General features: G+C 33.3%; 1 protein-coding gene across 4 annotated transcripts in view; it reads right to left on the bottom strand.

Annotated features, from left to right (window-relative positions):
- Window positions 1-219: 219 nt before the first annotated feature.
- Window positions 220-15,943, bottom strand: part of LOC117123440 (endoplasmic reticulum membrane sensor NFE2L1-like) — a 33,540-nt gene continuing 17,816 nt past the window's right edge. Inside the window, exons 1-4 of one of the 4 annotated variants that reach the window (XM_033269376.1) lie at window positions 13,597-13,719; window positions 3,641-4,598; window positions 2,663-2,791; window positions 220-1,983 (exon numbers count right to left, since the gene is read on the bottom strand). In XM_033269376.1, the coding sequence (XP_033125267.1) occupies window positions 1,337-1,983; window positions 2,663-2,791; window positions 3,641-4,595 (1,731 nt within the window). In that variant the 5' untranslated portion in view covers window positions 4,596-4,598; window positions 13,597-13,719 and the 3' untranslated portion in view covers window positions 220-1,336. The other 3 variants (XM_033269368.1, XM_033269352.1, XM_033269361.1) reach the window with 3 other exon arrangements.

The following is a 15,943-nucleotide window of genomic DNA, read 5'->3' as shown; positions in this document are numbered from 1 at the left end:
ATATATTATTATTATTTTATTATTATTATTCTTATTATCATTATTATTATTATTATTAAAATCCGACCACACGAGTTTGCACGATATGTTGATTGTTATCGTTTTCAATGGGTAGACATTTCAGTGACAGATAGTTTTAATACTAAATAATTAACAGCTTCACAAAGGAAAAAAAAGGAAATGAATGTCCTTAAAAAAAAATGATACAAATACAAATTGTTTCTTGTTTTCCTTGTATTTTCTGTTTTATTTCTTAAAATTCATTGCTTCCAAGACAAGCAAAATAAGTCTTCAGTATTCTCCAAAAGCAAAACTGTACAAATTAACTCAATATTTACAATTTATACAAATACTGTATATAGAAAGTACATGTTCAAAACAAACTACCTTCCAATATGAAAACATCTTTTTTTCACATTTTAAATGATGACACAATAATTCACTAAAAAAAAAACAAAAAAAAAAAAAACACACTCTCGCCTATCTCTCACACTTAAGTAGCCAGACTGCTTTCCTTATACACATTATGGCTTCTAGAAAACATTATATAGCTTTTTTATAGATTTTCACAATATATAATCTTGAGGAATATCAGTAATATTTACCTCTCTGTATAGATTCAATATAGAAAACAATTGGAATAAAATTTAGATAATATATACTCTAAAGCCACGATTGTCTAGAATCTGATACCATCGCTTTGGACTGGGTATTTCAGGTTGTGAACATTTCTACTTTTATCGGTTTATGTCTAGAATAAGACAACTTATAACTGACAAAACATATGCACTACCGTACTCTAGACATCAGCTTCATTGGGAGTCATTAACACATTTTAAAAATAAAATCATGCATATGTTACTCCCTCAGAAATATCACATCTAACCACTGCCTTATAAAAACAGTTGTATAAATTAAAGAATAGAATGAAATAATATATCTTGTGATCAAAAAAAATATTACAATTTCTTTACAAAGGTTTCAACAAACCTGATAATTTATCAACAATATGTCTGCTTTCAATTATGTACATGAAGATTTTTTAGGTTGACACAAATAAAAAAAAAAATTTTAGAGGATCTGCAGTGAAAGCTCTAATGCACATAGTGTTTGTTTAAAAAAAATATCTGCGAGTTGAGAATTCTACTAGTATTGCAAGTGTAGTATAAATATCAATGATATCCATTGAATATTGAGAACATAACATTTTAGAATATCTTCAAACTTTGGTCAAATTTGTGATTGAGTTCTAACACAATATGATACACGAGTTCAATTAATCTACCCACTACCTGAGTTGCATGAATTATAACAATGTCCTGGTTTTTGGGCTCGATTACTTGTCTTTCTCTTCCTCATCTTGTGAAGTTGAGTTTCTTGGTACTAAGTAGACGGTACCATCTGGCATCTGTTGCAAAGAAAAATTGTTGGGGTTGACGGGATCACCATGGTCATCCCGGAGGCTTTGAAATACCTCATGGTAAAGGTGCGTGTAGCGGTCACGCATTTCTTGCGACTCTTTATCAATGTTCCCTCGCTCTTTTAATAACTGGTCTTTTTCTGCTTTTAACAAATCGATCTCTTCCTCTATCGTGTATATTGCATCTATTTTCCTCTTCCGACAGTTCTGCGCTGCAACTTTGTTTTTCCCTCGACGGCGAATATCCCTAATTAGTGACAATTGTGCATCGTTCAGTTCAAATTTTTTTAGAAGTTCATTGAACTGGTCGACTGGGAGTTCGATTATCTTTTCAATGGGAATTGGTATCTTCAGCATTTTGGCTCTCTTCTCATCGCGTGAATACCGTGATCCCATTTCCTCATTCTTCTGCTGTTGGTTCTTTTTACTGTTGGTGCCATTGACACTGCCATTTCGAGAACTCAAGTCACTATATGTGTGGTTGTGAGCTATGTTATTCATACTAGATTGCTGTTTACCGTTATTGGTCTGGCCTTGTCGATCGCCACCATACTGCGTATTTCCTAAAATGATAAGAAATTTATATAGTTTAATAGACACCCAGATATTCACTTCCTGGTGGTTTCGTTGATTTCATAATTTAAATGACTTTGCTTGATTTGTGAAAATGTAATTTGAAACTATTTTTATATTGTGACAAATTATTTGCCAATACAGTATATTCTTTCAGTCTGTCTAATTATAACCAGGTCAAGAAGAATTAAACTGGGCATGTGTTCTTCTGATACCACAATGTGAAAATGGATGGGGAGAAAAAAAAGTGGTGGGGAGGAATGGTGGTTGCCAGTGTTGAGGTTTTCAACTTGTTTACAAATTTTGGTTTTCTATTCAACCACAATGTGGTACAGTGAATTGGGGTTGAAAGTGCAGTCGTTCTGACGAGGTTAAGATTTTTGTAATTCTATCGTACCATTGCGTGCAATGAGAATACATGATACCACACACTTTTAATTAAGCTTCTTGTCCTTACAAACAATACTTTGTGCTGCACTTTTAACAGTTAAGCACTCTCTTTCATAGTAAAGTAAATACCTCTCATGTAGAATAAGTAATCTCTGTTATTTGTACATAAGACACATAAGCGTCCCCTTAGTACTGTACAACATATCAACTGTATTCATAGCCATATGTCTATGCACAGCCTCTACCGAGGGAATCATGCGACAAACATCAGCTGCCTACCTCGACTGTATCCTGAAGCCCCCTTCACGTCCTGGTCCAAGCTTCCGTCATAACCAACAGCGCCCTCCGAGCTTTCATCACTACCGCTGTACAGAGAGGAACTGTCACTTTGTTCAGTGTACTGTGAAACTGAAATGAAAAAAAGTATCAAAGATAAAGCTTTTTTTTCTACAATGAGATTTTAACAATATATTGTGAGGACAATATATTTTATCTATTCTTTTTTTCATCATCAGTATTCTTTTAATCAAAACTTTATTGTTTTCAGAAGTAATTAAATACTGATAGTATTCAATGCAACCTAACAAAGTAAAGTTATAATAAAGAAAACAGGATTTACAAAATATTATTTAACATAAGAATAAATCTGCCTTAAAGGCAGATCACTTAAAGAAGAATATCTTTATTTATCAATAGTGCAGGAATTTTTTTTACTAAAGTTACTATAATCATGTGATTAAAGAGGGATTAAGGGTTGTATATTACAATAAAATAGTCTATATTGTTCTGAAACAGTAATTGGTATGAAGAGCCATCTAGGCATTGGGGTTATATACATTCTGTGAATCACAGAAACACTATAAACAAACAAGTACTTGACAGCCTTGAAAACACAATGACATTTATACAGGTGAGGAAGAGAGCCCTGGATGAAGAGTACTAGAATGAAGGTCAGGCTCTTATTATCTCAGCCACTTCAAAGCCGATTCAGCTCAACATGGATTTTCATGCTCTTTATCAAGAGTTCTGAATCTTACCATACAACTTTTAATTGAAAGTATAATTATAAAAACACCTTTAAACTTAGTCTCAGCAGACTTCTTAAATATGGTGATGAAAATTAATAATTTATATTTGCACTAAATGACAAAATTCATGCATGTTTACGAAAGTAGTAACTATGATAAAAACACAGGCTAATGGGAATAGGTGTTACCATTATTTATGGTGATGTGATATAAAAAAAATTAGTCGTACCTGATCCGAGAGAAATTGCTGAATCTCCATCATCAAGCACATCCATTACATCACGGATCTGACCATCAATATCCATCGTGTCCACCTCGTCCAGACTTGACGAATTCAACAGGTCAAGCAATAACGGACTTGTACTGTTTCGTGACGAGGATGATGATGTGTCATTTTGCCCGCCATACTCATCAGTAATACTACGGTTGGTCTCAGAAATCAACAAGTTTGTAAAGTTCATGCCTGTGCCAGGTATATGCAAAGACGCAGAGGGTAGAGATGTTGTGTTTACGGATAGATCGGATAACGACGGCGTCGAAGAAAATACATCGTCTGACGAGTGCATACCAACGGTTACGTTTGTGGTCTGGTGACTGGATGGGTAGTGCAACATGTTCAAGTTTTCTGTAGTGTTTGGAAAGTTCATGCCAAAATTGATTGATGAGTTGATTGCAAAGTTTTCCGGCATGACAGACTGCTGGTGAAATTCTGGGTTAAATTCAGGGGAAACTTCAGGATTGATGGCAGGTAGAGTTAAATTAATGTCTGATAATGAAGCAAAGTCCTGCCAACGTTGCTCCAGCTCTTGTGGAGTGTGCATTTGATGGTGCATTGCAGGTTCTGGTTCCTGTCGTGGGCCCTGTAGAGGATATGAGATGTCTTCTTCAAGTATCTGCAAACATTCTTCCAATGTCATTCCACTTTCTTGGGTCTGGCAAGGGAATTGTAACTGTGGCTGCTGCGGTATTGTTGTTATTTGTTGAGTATTTACTTGATTTGTGGGATCTATTATTGGTTGCATGAACTCTCCTGTCTCATTATCAATGCTGAAATTGTCCCATGCATTATCTTCTGGCTTCTTTAAAGGCTTCTCGAGCTCGTATCCCTCTTTTGTTGACAAGGAATCATCTCGACAGATTCCCATATCGATATCCTGCCTCCAGAGTCGTTCAATCACGTCCATGTCCTGCAAGGAAAAAGGAAGCAGTGCTATTGAACTGAATAAAAGGAAGAGCCGGCTTATATTCTCACCGCAAGGTGATGCTTAGCCAATTAGGAAACTTTATACACCTTTTAAATATGGACTACTCCCAGACAATTAACCAATGGAAAGGTGCAAACAACAATGCACTTCTACAATGATTTCCTCTCAGCTGAAATCCCACCACTGTGTTGTATTATTGCAACAAGTGATGTAGCTTGCAGGGAGTTGTAATTTTATGAAACAAGCAGAATATAAAGTAGTCAGGTGACTCAATAAACATATATGCTGGCACTGGCAGAGCCATAACTAGTTCTTACAATGTAACTTTACTTCATTAAATAAAAAATTTCTAGATAAAGAGAAAAAATTACAGTATACAGAAAAGAATGTTAGACTTCATATTAAATAATCTTGAGAATAGATTGTTAACATTGTAAAAAAACAGTGAAAATTTACTACAGTAAGGTAAAAATTGAGTGTTTATTAGCGTCCTATATTTTACATTTTGAGACTACAATACTTAATTTGAATAGTATTGGTAGGTTTACAAAGCAGGTTACCACATGGCTGTCTGTTACTTTAAATCTGATTGTTGGGGTGATACAATACTCTAAAAATTCCTACTGTATTTTGATCACCTTTTAAAGAAAGATTTGAAATAAACATGGTTCGTTTAACAATACAGGTTTGGACAGCAAAGAATAAAATTTGTAGAGCAATATAATTTTATGGGTGAGAATGAACATTTAAAAAAACTGGGGAATCTTTACAGTACCGGTACTTACAATATTTTTCAAAACCATTGGATGTGAATGTAGTTCACATATCAAAGCAACTGAGACTACAAAAAGTTACAAAATAAAAAAAAAATAAATAAATAAAAAAAAAATGTAAAATTTTCAATCAATCAGAGGATTTTTAATAACAAACTTTGTTTAAAACCTTTAACGGTAGTACAGTATATAATAATGGAGGATATTTTTCCAAGAATATTAGGAAAGGAATCCGAAATAAATCCTATTATTTATAATGGGTTATAATATTATGTACAGTACAATAGGGCTGTTCAATATTGATTTTCTAAATGAGGATACAGTATATGCAGTGCAGTTCAATGTTCAACTTGCAATTTTACCACAGTTACCATTAAATGTTGGTCTTCTTTTTTGCTGTACACTACACTGATATTATGAACAACCCATGCATTCATTTGCTAACTTACTTTTAAACTGTAAGTATTATTTGACAGTAACTCATTATGCAATAGCGCTATGCCGTACAGTACTTACATATATGCCTACTATTATTATTCAAACACAACATCCCATCTTTCTCAAGCATCTTCATGTTTTAAAGTACTGTACGTAAAAAAAATGTATGCTCCCAATTGACCAGTCTCTTTTTGAAATGATTCATTCAGTGTTAAAAAACTATATCTCGCACAAAATTGCAATTCTATTCTAATGGGGGCAATGGAGCGTAAAAACTGAAGGACTTCCTTTATGAAGCAAATCCTGATGATACTGCACACCTTGCCAAACTTGGGCATCACCTTTAAAATATGTAGTATATTATGGTAGTCCATGCAAATATAAAGCTACTTCCCCACTTGTGTCTACCAATAGGAATGCTTTGATTAACCTTTCCAACAAAGTATACTGATGGCAAAACTTCCTGTTCCTTGATCAACACATTTAATAACCGAGAACCCTCCCATGAGCTAATAATCAATGACTTTATTGCAACATGAATTGTAGACTACAACGGGGGGCTTATCAGAATAGATACGTGTGGAGCGTTAGCGTAATAATCAAGGGGCCAGAGGCCTTATTGAAGCATTTTGTATGTGTATTCTGTTTTTTTCTTATTTCAATACCTTGCATTAAACATGAATTAAAATGTTAAACATGTAGTGGAAAAATGGATGATGTGAAGATGTGTATAAGAGACAGGGAGGAACCCATTTATCCCTGGACTATTATGTAAATTACTACTGTTAAAAATGATAATAAATCTACACCTTCCTTGCTATACCAGGCTAAACCTGGCTTGGGCATTCTCTGTCCATCTTGCCTGATGTGGTAGAGTGGTTGAACATACTGTAGAAATTATCCAGCATGTACAGATGACCAATTCATGCCCTACTGTATGTTACAGTAGCCTACTCTATTCAAAACAGTTTTTTCTACTATATATCTACAGTAGTATATACGGAGAAACTCATTACACTTTCAAGGCATGGATAGTGCATAAATACCTATTGTCTAATAATAATATAATTTATTCCTTTTTCTTGTTTAAAACCATCATTGTGTTCTTCTGTTAATTATACAACACAGGTATTTTCAATATTTTTAACTTTTTAGTGGTTAGGCGAGACTTTTTTAATACCTTGTTTTTAATAGTGAACCCGCCAACTCAAATATTAATGATTTCGAATAAAAATAAAATTTTATTTTTGGCCAATTAGCGAACCCACCGCCACGAAAAAATTGAAATTTCAGAAAAAAATGAAATTTTTCCTTTATTTAAATTACACCCTCCGCTGCCTGAAAATCTCCAAAGTTATGTAAATTTCTTAGGTAATTATATAAATTTGAAGCATTAACCATCCCATTTTACATTCACTAATAAAATTTTATTTTTATTTTCTCCTCCGTCTGATGTTTTTGGCAAAATTATTTGCTAAATAAGGAAACAAAATTTTTATTCCACCCTCCTCCCATGATCTTTAAAAAAATAAGTATGCGAAACAACGAATAAAAAAAAAGTCTCGTCTTTAGTTAAAATTAAGATTATTGCAAATCTTATAACATTATTCAGGTTGCTGTGGAATATTAAGCAACTACAGCGTAAACTGCACAATTCAAATGATCAGAAGAAACTTCATTCAAATTTTACCTCCTGAGTAAGTTCATCAGTCGGACTTTGTGGCATTGCATTAGCACCAATTTCATCCTCATTCTCTTGGATATTTTCATCCTCGCCATTGTTATTTGCATGACCCAAATATAACTGTATTTCATTACTAGATTCTAGCCGATCTAACAGTAAAGCTGTGACCTCCCGATATTGGGACATATCCATCCATCTTTCAGGCTCGATTGAATGAATCAGGGAGTGTAGAAATCTTGAGTCCCTTTGTATACCTTTGGGATGTACATAGTCTCCTTGTACAGAATTAAAAATGTTGTGAAACTCAGTTTGAGTCAAGAGTGCTGTCTGTCCCAGCAGAATATCTCTTAGTTCAGGAAGTCTAAATAGATGACTTGTATTGCTGTCATTTTCAGACCTAAACAGGCTTAGGACAAGTGCTAAACTCAGAAGTAGCTCAGGCACTCGCTTTTTGTTCTGCATCTTCTGTTACTTTTGGTGAAGAATGTTGTTAATGTTAGATTTAGTGTAGGCCCTACGCCTAAGCCTATGTCAACAACAACTAAGCTGTTTCCAAATTGATTCTTCTCTCTCTGCTGTCTCTTCAGTCAATCATTACATCATTAGCTTCTAAAAACTGCTTCTAGCTAGATACATTCATGAGATCTACCTCTTCTGTAAAATATACCTTGAAACAAAGAGTACAGTAGCTGTCTTTTAAATACCTAGCCCAGCCTTGATCATGAACACTTTCTTTGTCTGTTTTGGTTTTTGTCTCGAGGACAACCCCTACGTAGTTTAGTCTTTCAGTTCCAGTCGCTTAGTAACTAGCCTAGCCCAGGCGGTAAACTTTCTCTCTGCCTGGGCCTCGCAATCAACGCCCATTCTTCACTAGATAGATACTCCTTAGCAAACCGTCAGTTACAATCTGACTGATACCGAATTCTATTGATGTAATACGTTGAAATATATGCCTAGATTATTTCTAGGCCTAAGATGTTCACTGACCACTCAGCAGGCAGTGCACTCTGCTGCCGTGTGAGCTGTTTGTATGGCGTTGTCACCGATCACGAGCGAATGTGGAGCAGCGAAATTCTTGGCAATTTGCTACACTAAACGCAACACACTTTCTCGAGGCAAACAAAAATGACTATATTGCTAAACATTTCAAAATAGTTGAACGTTTTCAATTATTCTCCTAAACCGACTTATTATTTATCGTATTTTGCAACGCAAAATTAACATTCGGTCCCACAACACAAAGAATATTCTAGACTCGACGACAGACGACTGATGGCGCTTTTCAAAATGTGAATCAGCGAATCGGGGAAAGATGGGATATAACTATAAATAGAATATGATGTAACTAATCGCGCTTGCGTACTAATTGGGTTGTCTAAACCAATGTCGTCAATCGGAAGTCTGAACTACTCGAGTGACGTCAATGGAAATGAAAGGTACACAAACTATTGTAATGCACAAAAAGTGGCGAAGCAAAATTAATCCTAGCACAACATCAGCAATTGAAGATTTCTTTAGGTTGTAGGAGAAAGGAATGCAAACTTTAAATCAAATAACTATTTTGGTCCACAATGAAAATTGTATGGGCCCTACCCATGCATTCCTCATGTGACTCTGACAATATACCTTCTTGCTCTGATTTTGAGCTACTGATCACATGACCTACTTAGGGAATTGTATATGCTCTAATTTATAATTAAAATTAATATAGCCTAAGAACAATGGATTTGTTAAGAATTCAAGAAGTATATTTCTAAATAATGAGGTGAAAATTATGCTAAACATTTATGTTGATATATGACAGATCATTTTAAAACATCAAAATATTATAATATAATATTTTGATGTTTTAAAATTATCTGTCATATCATATGTCATAACATTCCTGTAGTAGTAAAAATAAATATTTAATAATATAAATTAAATACACACAAGGGAACTAAACGATATATATTAAAGGCAAAACACATACACAAATGCACACACTAATTTCCATATACCTACAGTATCCGTATACCTTGAGCATGAAATTTAAAAAATATTAAAATAATTTATTGAAAAAATTAAAACAATTATAGAAACAATTAAAAATAATAATAATATAGTTTTTGAAAAATAAAAACTATATAAAGAAAAAAATGAAATACTAAGCAAAAGTTTACCTGAGGTACCAGATGGAAGAATAACAACACACCTCCGCTGAAGACCAACCTAGCCACGACTGAGTGAACACCATTGGGATTCACATGAAACCCACTTCACAGTTTGCAGTCCCTATTTTAATCTATAGTAGTTTACATAACAATTCAATAGGTGGTAGAGTGAAGCGGTACTTTCAATGGGCTCAACTTCTACCTAGATATTGAGTTACCATTGGTACATGGTTCGATAAGTACACGCCTAGATAATACCTGAAAACTTCACACACCTCTCATACACAATGATAAAATGTGATAAAGTTGATTATACCATGGAGGTATAAAAATACTATTGGGCCTGAACTCAAATCCTTTAAAATCAAGGGGTTCTGTAGTTTGAAAATGAGTAATACAATTACATGTCCTGCTTTTGTTTTACACTATACACTTGTCTTATTTATTTATTAAACTGTTTACCTGTTCAATAGCAAAGCCACTGTTTTCCTACAGTGCCAAATATGCTTTATTTAAGCATTTGTATACATGACTTGGGGGAAAGGAGCTGTTTTAGTCATGATACATAACCTTGGTTTTTGATAAGGATTTGAACTAAAGACCCTGGGTATTATAAGGCAAGCACCTCAATAAACCAAGCCACAGCTCCACTTGTATATTCAAGTTTGAAATTTAAAAAATTTAAACGACAAATTATATTCCTCCACAACTATCAGTACAATAATAGTATTCCTCCTAGTTCTTGGTTGGTTTCAACATCAGAAATTTGTAGTACAAAAAATGTAAATCAGGACAAAATTTACTGTTTTTATTTGTGAGTCATTGGACATAAATAACTTAATTTATTATTTTAAATGAGTAAATCTAATGTTTGATAAATTTTAAAGGGTTTGTTTTCGAGATTTTTCAATACAGTCAGTTCCAAAGTTATTTCTGAGAAATAAAAACAAAGATAATAACCAAAACGAATGATTATTGAAAATATTAATTTTATGGCAGTGTCTAGGGATAAGGTACAGTACGCTATCTCGGTAATGGTCAGTGTCCCTAGCTGTTGCCAACCATAACCTTCTTTATCATTACCGAGATAGCGTACGGGACCATACCTCACATCGTAATTTTTTAAAATTTTAATTTTATGGCTGAACATAAACATTTTCTACTTTACTACAATAAAACTGTTAAACATTTTCAAATGTTAAAAATAAATAATTGAACTAAATAATTCAAAGATAATATTAAAAACAACAAAGAGAGGGCAAGAACACCTACAGTAGTTCTTATAAGAGAGTGCTCTTTTACCTCTCCTGTAAATGTCTGTATCTGCATTAGGGTTTGTTTAGTATTATGTTAAAATCAATTGAGTATCACAAATTTCCATTTTTAAGTGGTGACCTACTCATTCAAGAATGAAAAAATAATATTTATACACCACTTATAACAGTATATGGGTTATAGTACGCAAAAACTAATAAACTTTGCTAAACAGTTAATGTTTAATGAAAATTTGATTATCAATTATCGAGTCTCATGATTGTTGAATAAACATGCGACCTGCCAGGGCATATTTACAGTTCATGAAAACTGCACGCAATGACAATGAAATATACCCTTGCAGTTCTGAAGGATATCAGACTATATATTGAACTAGCTCAGGACTGTATAGTTATTCCATGTGATGGAAAAGAAATTTTTTTTTTTTAAATATTTGGAGGGTATTATTTTTACACAATACATGTGAGAATCCAAGATTTTTAAAAATTTGTGAACAGGGTACAAGTTAGATGAAGCTGTTTCTGAACTATTTTAGTGTGAGGGATATACAGTATTATTGCAAAATGGGGACATGTCCTCCCTGGATCTTGAATTCGTAAAATTTATCCAGGAGCATCACAGCGATCAGGGAAGAGTCGCAGACAGTCAAGTTCCCATGAAATAGTAGTAAATAAAATAAGAACCTTCCGGAACTTGCTCTGATGACAGAACTTAGAGCCCCAGATGAGAGCTTGCTACAGTAGTTTTCATCCTCACTGGAGCTCTAAAGGCAACTGGTATCTGGCTAACCTAAGCTAAAACAATAAAAATCCATCGTATTTTAAAAAATACAAGTTATGAGAAAGTATATCAAATCTTGATTGACAACAATATTGATCATTCTGTGAACTTTCGACCAAGATTCTAATATGACATTCTATAATAGTACCAATATCTTAATATTTATAAAAAAGAAAAAAACATAATAATAATAATAATAATAATAATAATAATAATAATAATAATAATAATGAAAATCTATTGTTGCAACTGTAAAAGATGCTCATGGCGATCGACACAACAGTGCACTTCAAATCTAAACTACACTTAAGGTATTAAGGAACTCCAAAATCTACAGTATCAGCGTTCGATTTACCCAGTATCGCATCGCAAAATGTGACAAGTTTTACACTAACTGCGAAGCACTTCCACAAATGCATCACAAACAAATGCGACGCAATTATTTGCCTAGAATTAACCACTCAGTCTTCAGCAAGGCCTGGCTGTAAAAACTAAGAGGCTTGGTGCACAAAAAATTCTTGAATTTTTTTTTTTTAAATATTCAATGTTTTGGGCCAAAAATAGAGCAATATGCTTCTTCACATCGAGTTCACACATACAATGCTCCTTACATGTAAAAAAAGATGCATCACTGTGATTTTCTTATTGAAAAGTGTCATTTTTTCCCTTTAATAATCATTCATTATCACCGCAGAAAAAAATGCTATGCACAATTTTGGAACTGCTACACAACACAAAAGTGCAGAGCAGTTTTTGCTACACACAAAAAATGCTGGAAATCGAAAGCTGTACAGTACATACTGTACTCTATGTCGGCTTACAGTACTTTCTAATATATTTATCAATTTCATTTAATCTAAATTTTAAAAAGATAAACACATTATAAGGAAAGAGGTGGTAGGTTCCCGTTTCATTGTGTTTTGTTGCCACAAATGTGTTCAGTGTTTTACATTCAATGTGTTTTACAGTTCAATCATTGAATGTATCACCAAAGAGTCCTAATAAATATGTATTTCTTCAATCATATTTCAATATTTTCTGGGAAATCCCCTAAAAATCATAACAAGTCTGGAAGTTATAATCCAGTTTTTTATTGGCTAGTTATTGTATTTGCATCAGGGGACTTTTTTGGATCATTAAAACTAAAATCACTTTTAAAATACAGGCACAATATTAATTAGTAGGCCTAATAATATTAATTATTGTACTGTATTTTAAACAATTCAACATTGACATCAAAGAAAGTGGGTGTGCTAAGAAGGAACTTCCAAATTAGTCCATGTGGTTTACAAAGGTACCAGCTGACTGGTTATCATAGGAAGTGAGCAACGTTTGTAGCTACTTACTTTCGCTTCTACAAAATAGCAAACCCTGTTTACAGTCAACATCAATTCTGGCGGCTAACTACATTGCATAACATTAATCCATAACGTTATATTTGTTATACAACAGCACGCCGTTACTCGTCTTGTTAGCCTGCTATACCACAGCAATGCAGCGGCCTACCGCTAAGCAGTTACTTAATTAACCACCCGCCCAGGCAAGTCTTTACTTGACAAATGAACCTAAATAATATCTCAGAAACCTACCTCCATTAACACATCATCTTTAGCAACTACTGCATCGAATGAACACATCGTTTCAACCTCCATTTTAATAGGTTTGTCTTCTATAAATCAAAATATTTTAGGCCTAGATCGTAGAGTATAGTTGAACTTGAATGGTAGACGTGCGACCAATCTGTTTCAGTGTTGTTAGGTAGGTCTGGGTACGCTCTTGATGTATCGCACTTACCGATTTGTTAATAAAAATAAGCAACGGGTCACAGACAACTTATTAGATTAACAAAACAATTCAAACGTCACAATTTGTATTACCTTTTGTCGGATATAAAACAACTAAAATATAATACTGAAAGAAGACAACACACTACTGTAAACCTAACACTCGTATGTGAAACAGTACAAAATGACTGTTAAGCAGATATAGAGGATAACATCATCACTAGCCAATCAAATTGCTTCACTGGACGGTATTGTTTGTTTCGTCGCTATCGTCGCTATATTACGATATGAATGAGGAAGTCAAGTCAAAATTATTATGAAAATCTACTGGAATATCATATGGATGATGACGATATAATAACAATAACAATGCAGTAGTAGTAGTAGCAGCAGCAGCAGCAACAGTAGTAGTAGTAATAATAATAATAATACAGTATTTCCAAATGATCGATGAGACAATAAACAACTACAGGTAAATAAAATTCAAAAATATGAATTGCCTGATATGATCGTTATCACAACTCCCTGATTATCAAAAGAAGTATCATATTTTTGAATTTTATTAGTTAATAATAATAATAATAATAATAATAATAATAATAATAATAATACGATGGTGATGAAAATGATGCTTATAAAAAATAATGATGATTTGATTACTAGGCCTACTACAAGTAGTAGTAATGATGAAAATAATAATAATAATAATAATAATAATAATAATAATAATAATAATAATAATAATATGATGAAAATGATACTGATATAAATGATAATAACAACCATTGTTATTATTATTATTATTATTATTACACTGCATTATCATTATTGTATTAGAAATGATAATAATAATACTATAATGATGGTGTTGGAAAGGATGATAATGTAATGATAATGAAAGTAATATTAATACTAGCTTGATAAACATCGACCAATAGATACACATGTGAAGGTCGTTGGTAGGTATCAGTTGTTAAGGATCGTTCTTACTCTAGATTTTTTTTTTGTAAGCTGAACGGATTTACCTTGGTCCCGGATTTATACTACAACGGCGGATCGATAATAAAAAGAACTTAGGATTTAGCCGGACTTAACTTACTTTAAATGCATGATCAGTTTAGCATATTTCGTTACGGTTTATAGTATACATATGATTAGCAAACAAAAACCCAGATAGCGTAATTACATTAAGTCAATCTAAAAAAATTAATCCTTGAATATATGGGCTGAAATATTTCATTTTATTTTAATAGTTGTTTTCAAAACATGATTAATTCAGGCATGCGCAAATGTAAAACTTTTATTCGGTCTCATAGTACGTTGTCTAGTTTCTGGACTCCCGTTAAATACCTGAGTACAAATTTGATTTTCAAAGCACTATAACAATTTTATCACGTTTCTGAACACGTGGAAAGTTGTGGTATTTGAAAGAGGCTAACTATTTTCACACAAATTGATTTAGCTATACAAAATTATCTGTTTGCTGAGATAGTTTTTCTACAGATATTCTGGCCCGGTATGGTTATCTTTAATTTAATATGTATCCGAATTATAACACAACATCATAGGATTATATATAAATTATCCGAAATGTAGTTGAAAGTTGATCGCTTTATTTTTGCATAAATATTTATTTTGTAGATAAATTGTATTGTTGTATTTTATTACGCTGCAATTACAAACAAATCTATCAACTTATTTTGTGAGAGCATAATTTGATTGTTGTAATATCCCTATGGATGCAATAGTGACACATGTTAAGGTGTGTTTCGAATACAAGACCCGGTTTGGTAGGAAGTGAAACTCACATCGAGACAGTGCATTACTGCTCCGAAAGAAGTGAAAAAAGTACCAGCAGTAACACCATACGAAATGAGAAGTTTAGCAGTTAACTGGCAACACGTTTGATAGACGTGACCTGTGTTCAAAATCCTTTTCCAAGGAGCAAGTTGCCTACAAGTTTGTGGTTTTTTGCGAAATTTGAAATAAGCATATTTATTTAGTCAATTGTGCAAATGTTGTAATTCACTTTTCCTTCTACTGAATAATTCTTGGTGAAATGTGGTTGAGTCTGATACCAAAGTCATATGCCACCGATTATCAATACACGTGATTCAGAGACATTAAAGTTTCCGTCATTGTCGCCATCACGTGGATTTAAACTTTCCAAATTTGACTTAAACTATGCTACTTCTTTGGACATTTCGTTATTGCTTGTCAAAATACGACAGTGTATAACATCTTGAACTCAATATTTTAACAGAAAAAAATGCTCAGTCCTTCAGTCCTTGCATGAAGGAATTTCCTCCGTGGTCCTAGCTTGTACCAACATTATTGTAGGTAGGCCTCTCACTGGGGCAGCTTACTATTTTTTTTTCTTTGTTTAGAGCCTACACTGTGTAGTTCTGCTATCGTCATGTCCAAATGAGGGCGCTATGCA

Source organism: Anneissia japonica, unplaced genomic scaffold (genome assembly GCF_011630105.1).
Source record: "Anneissia japonica isolate Jap-2015-1 unplaced genomic scaffold, ASM1163010v1 scaffold288292_len1863012_cov191, whole genome shotgun sequence".
NCBI classification, from domain to species: Eukaryota; Metazoa; Echinodermata; class Crinoidea; order Comatulida; family Comatulidae; genus Anneissia; species Anneissia japonica.
Note: the sequence above shows the minus strand (reverse complement) of the source record. Positions and strands in the feature narration are given on the sequence as shown.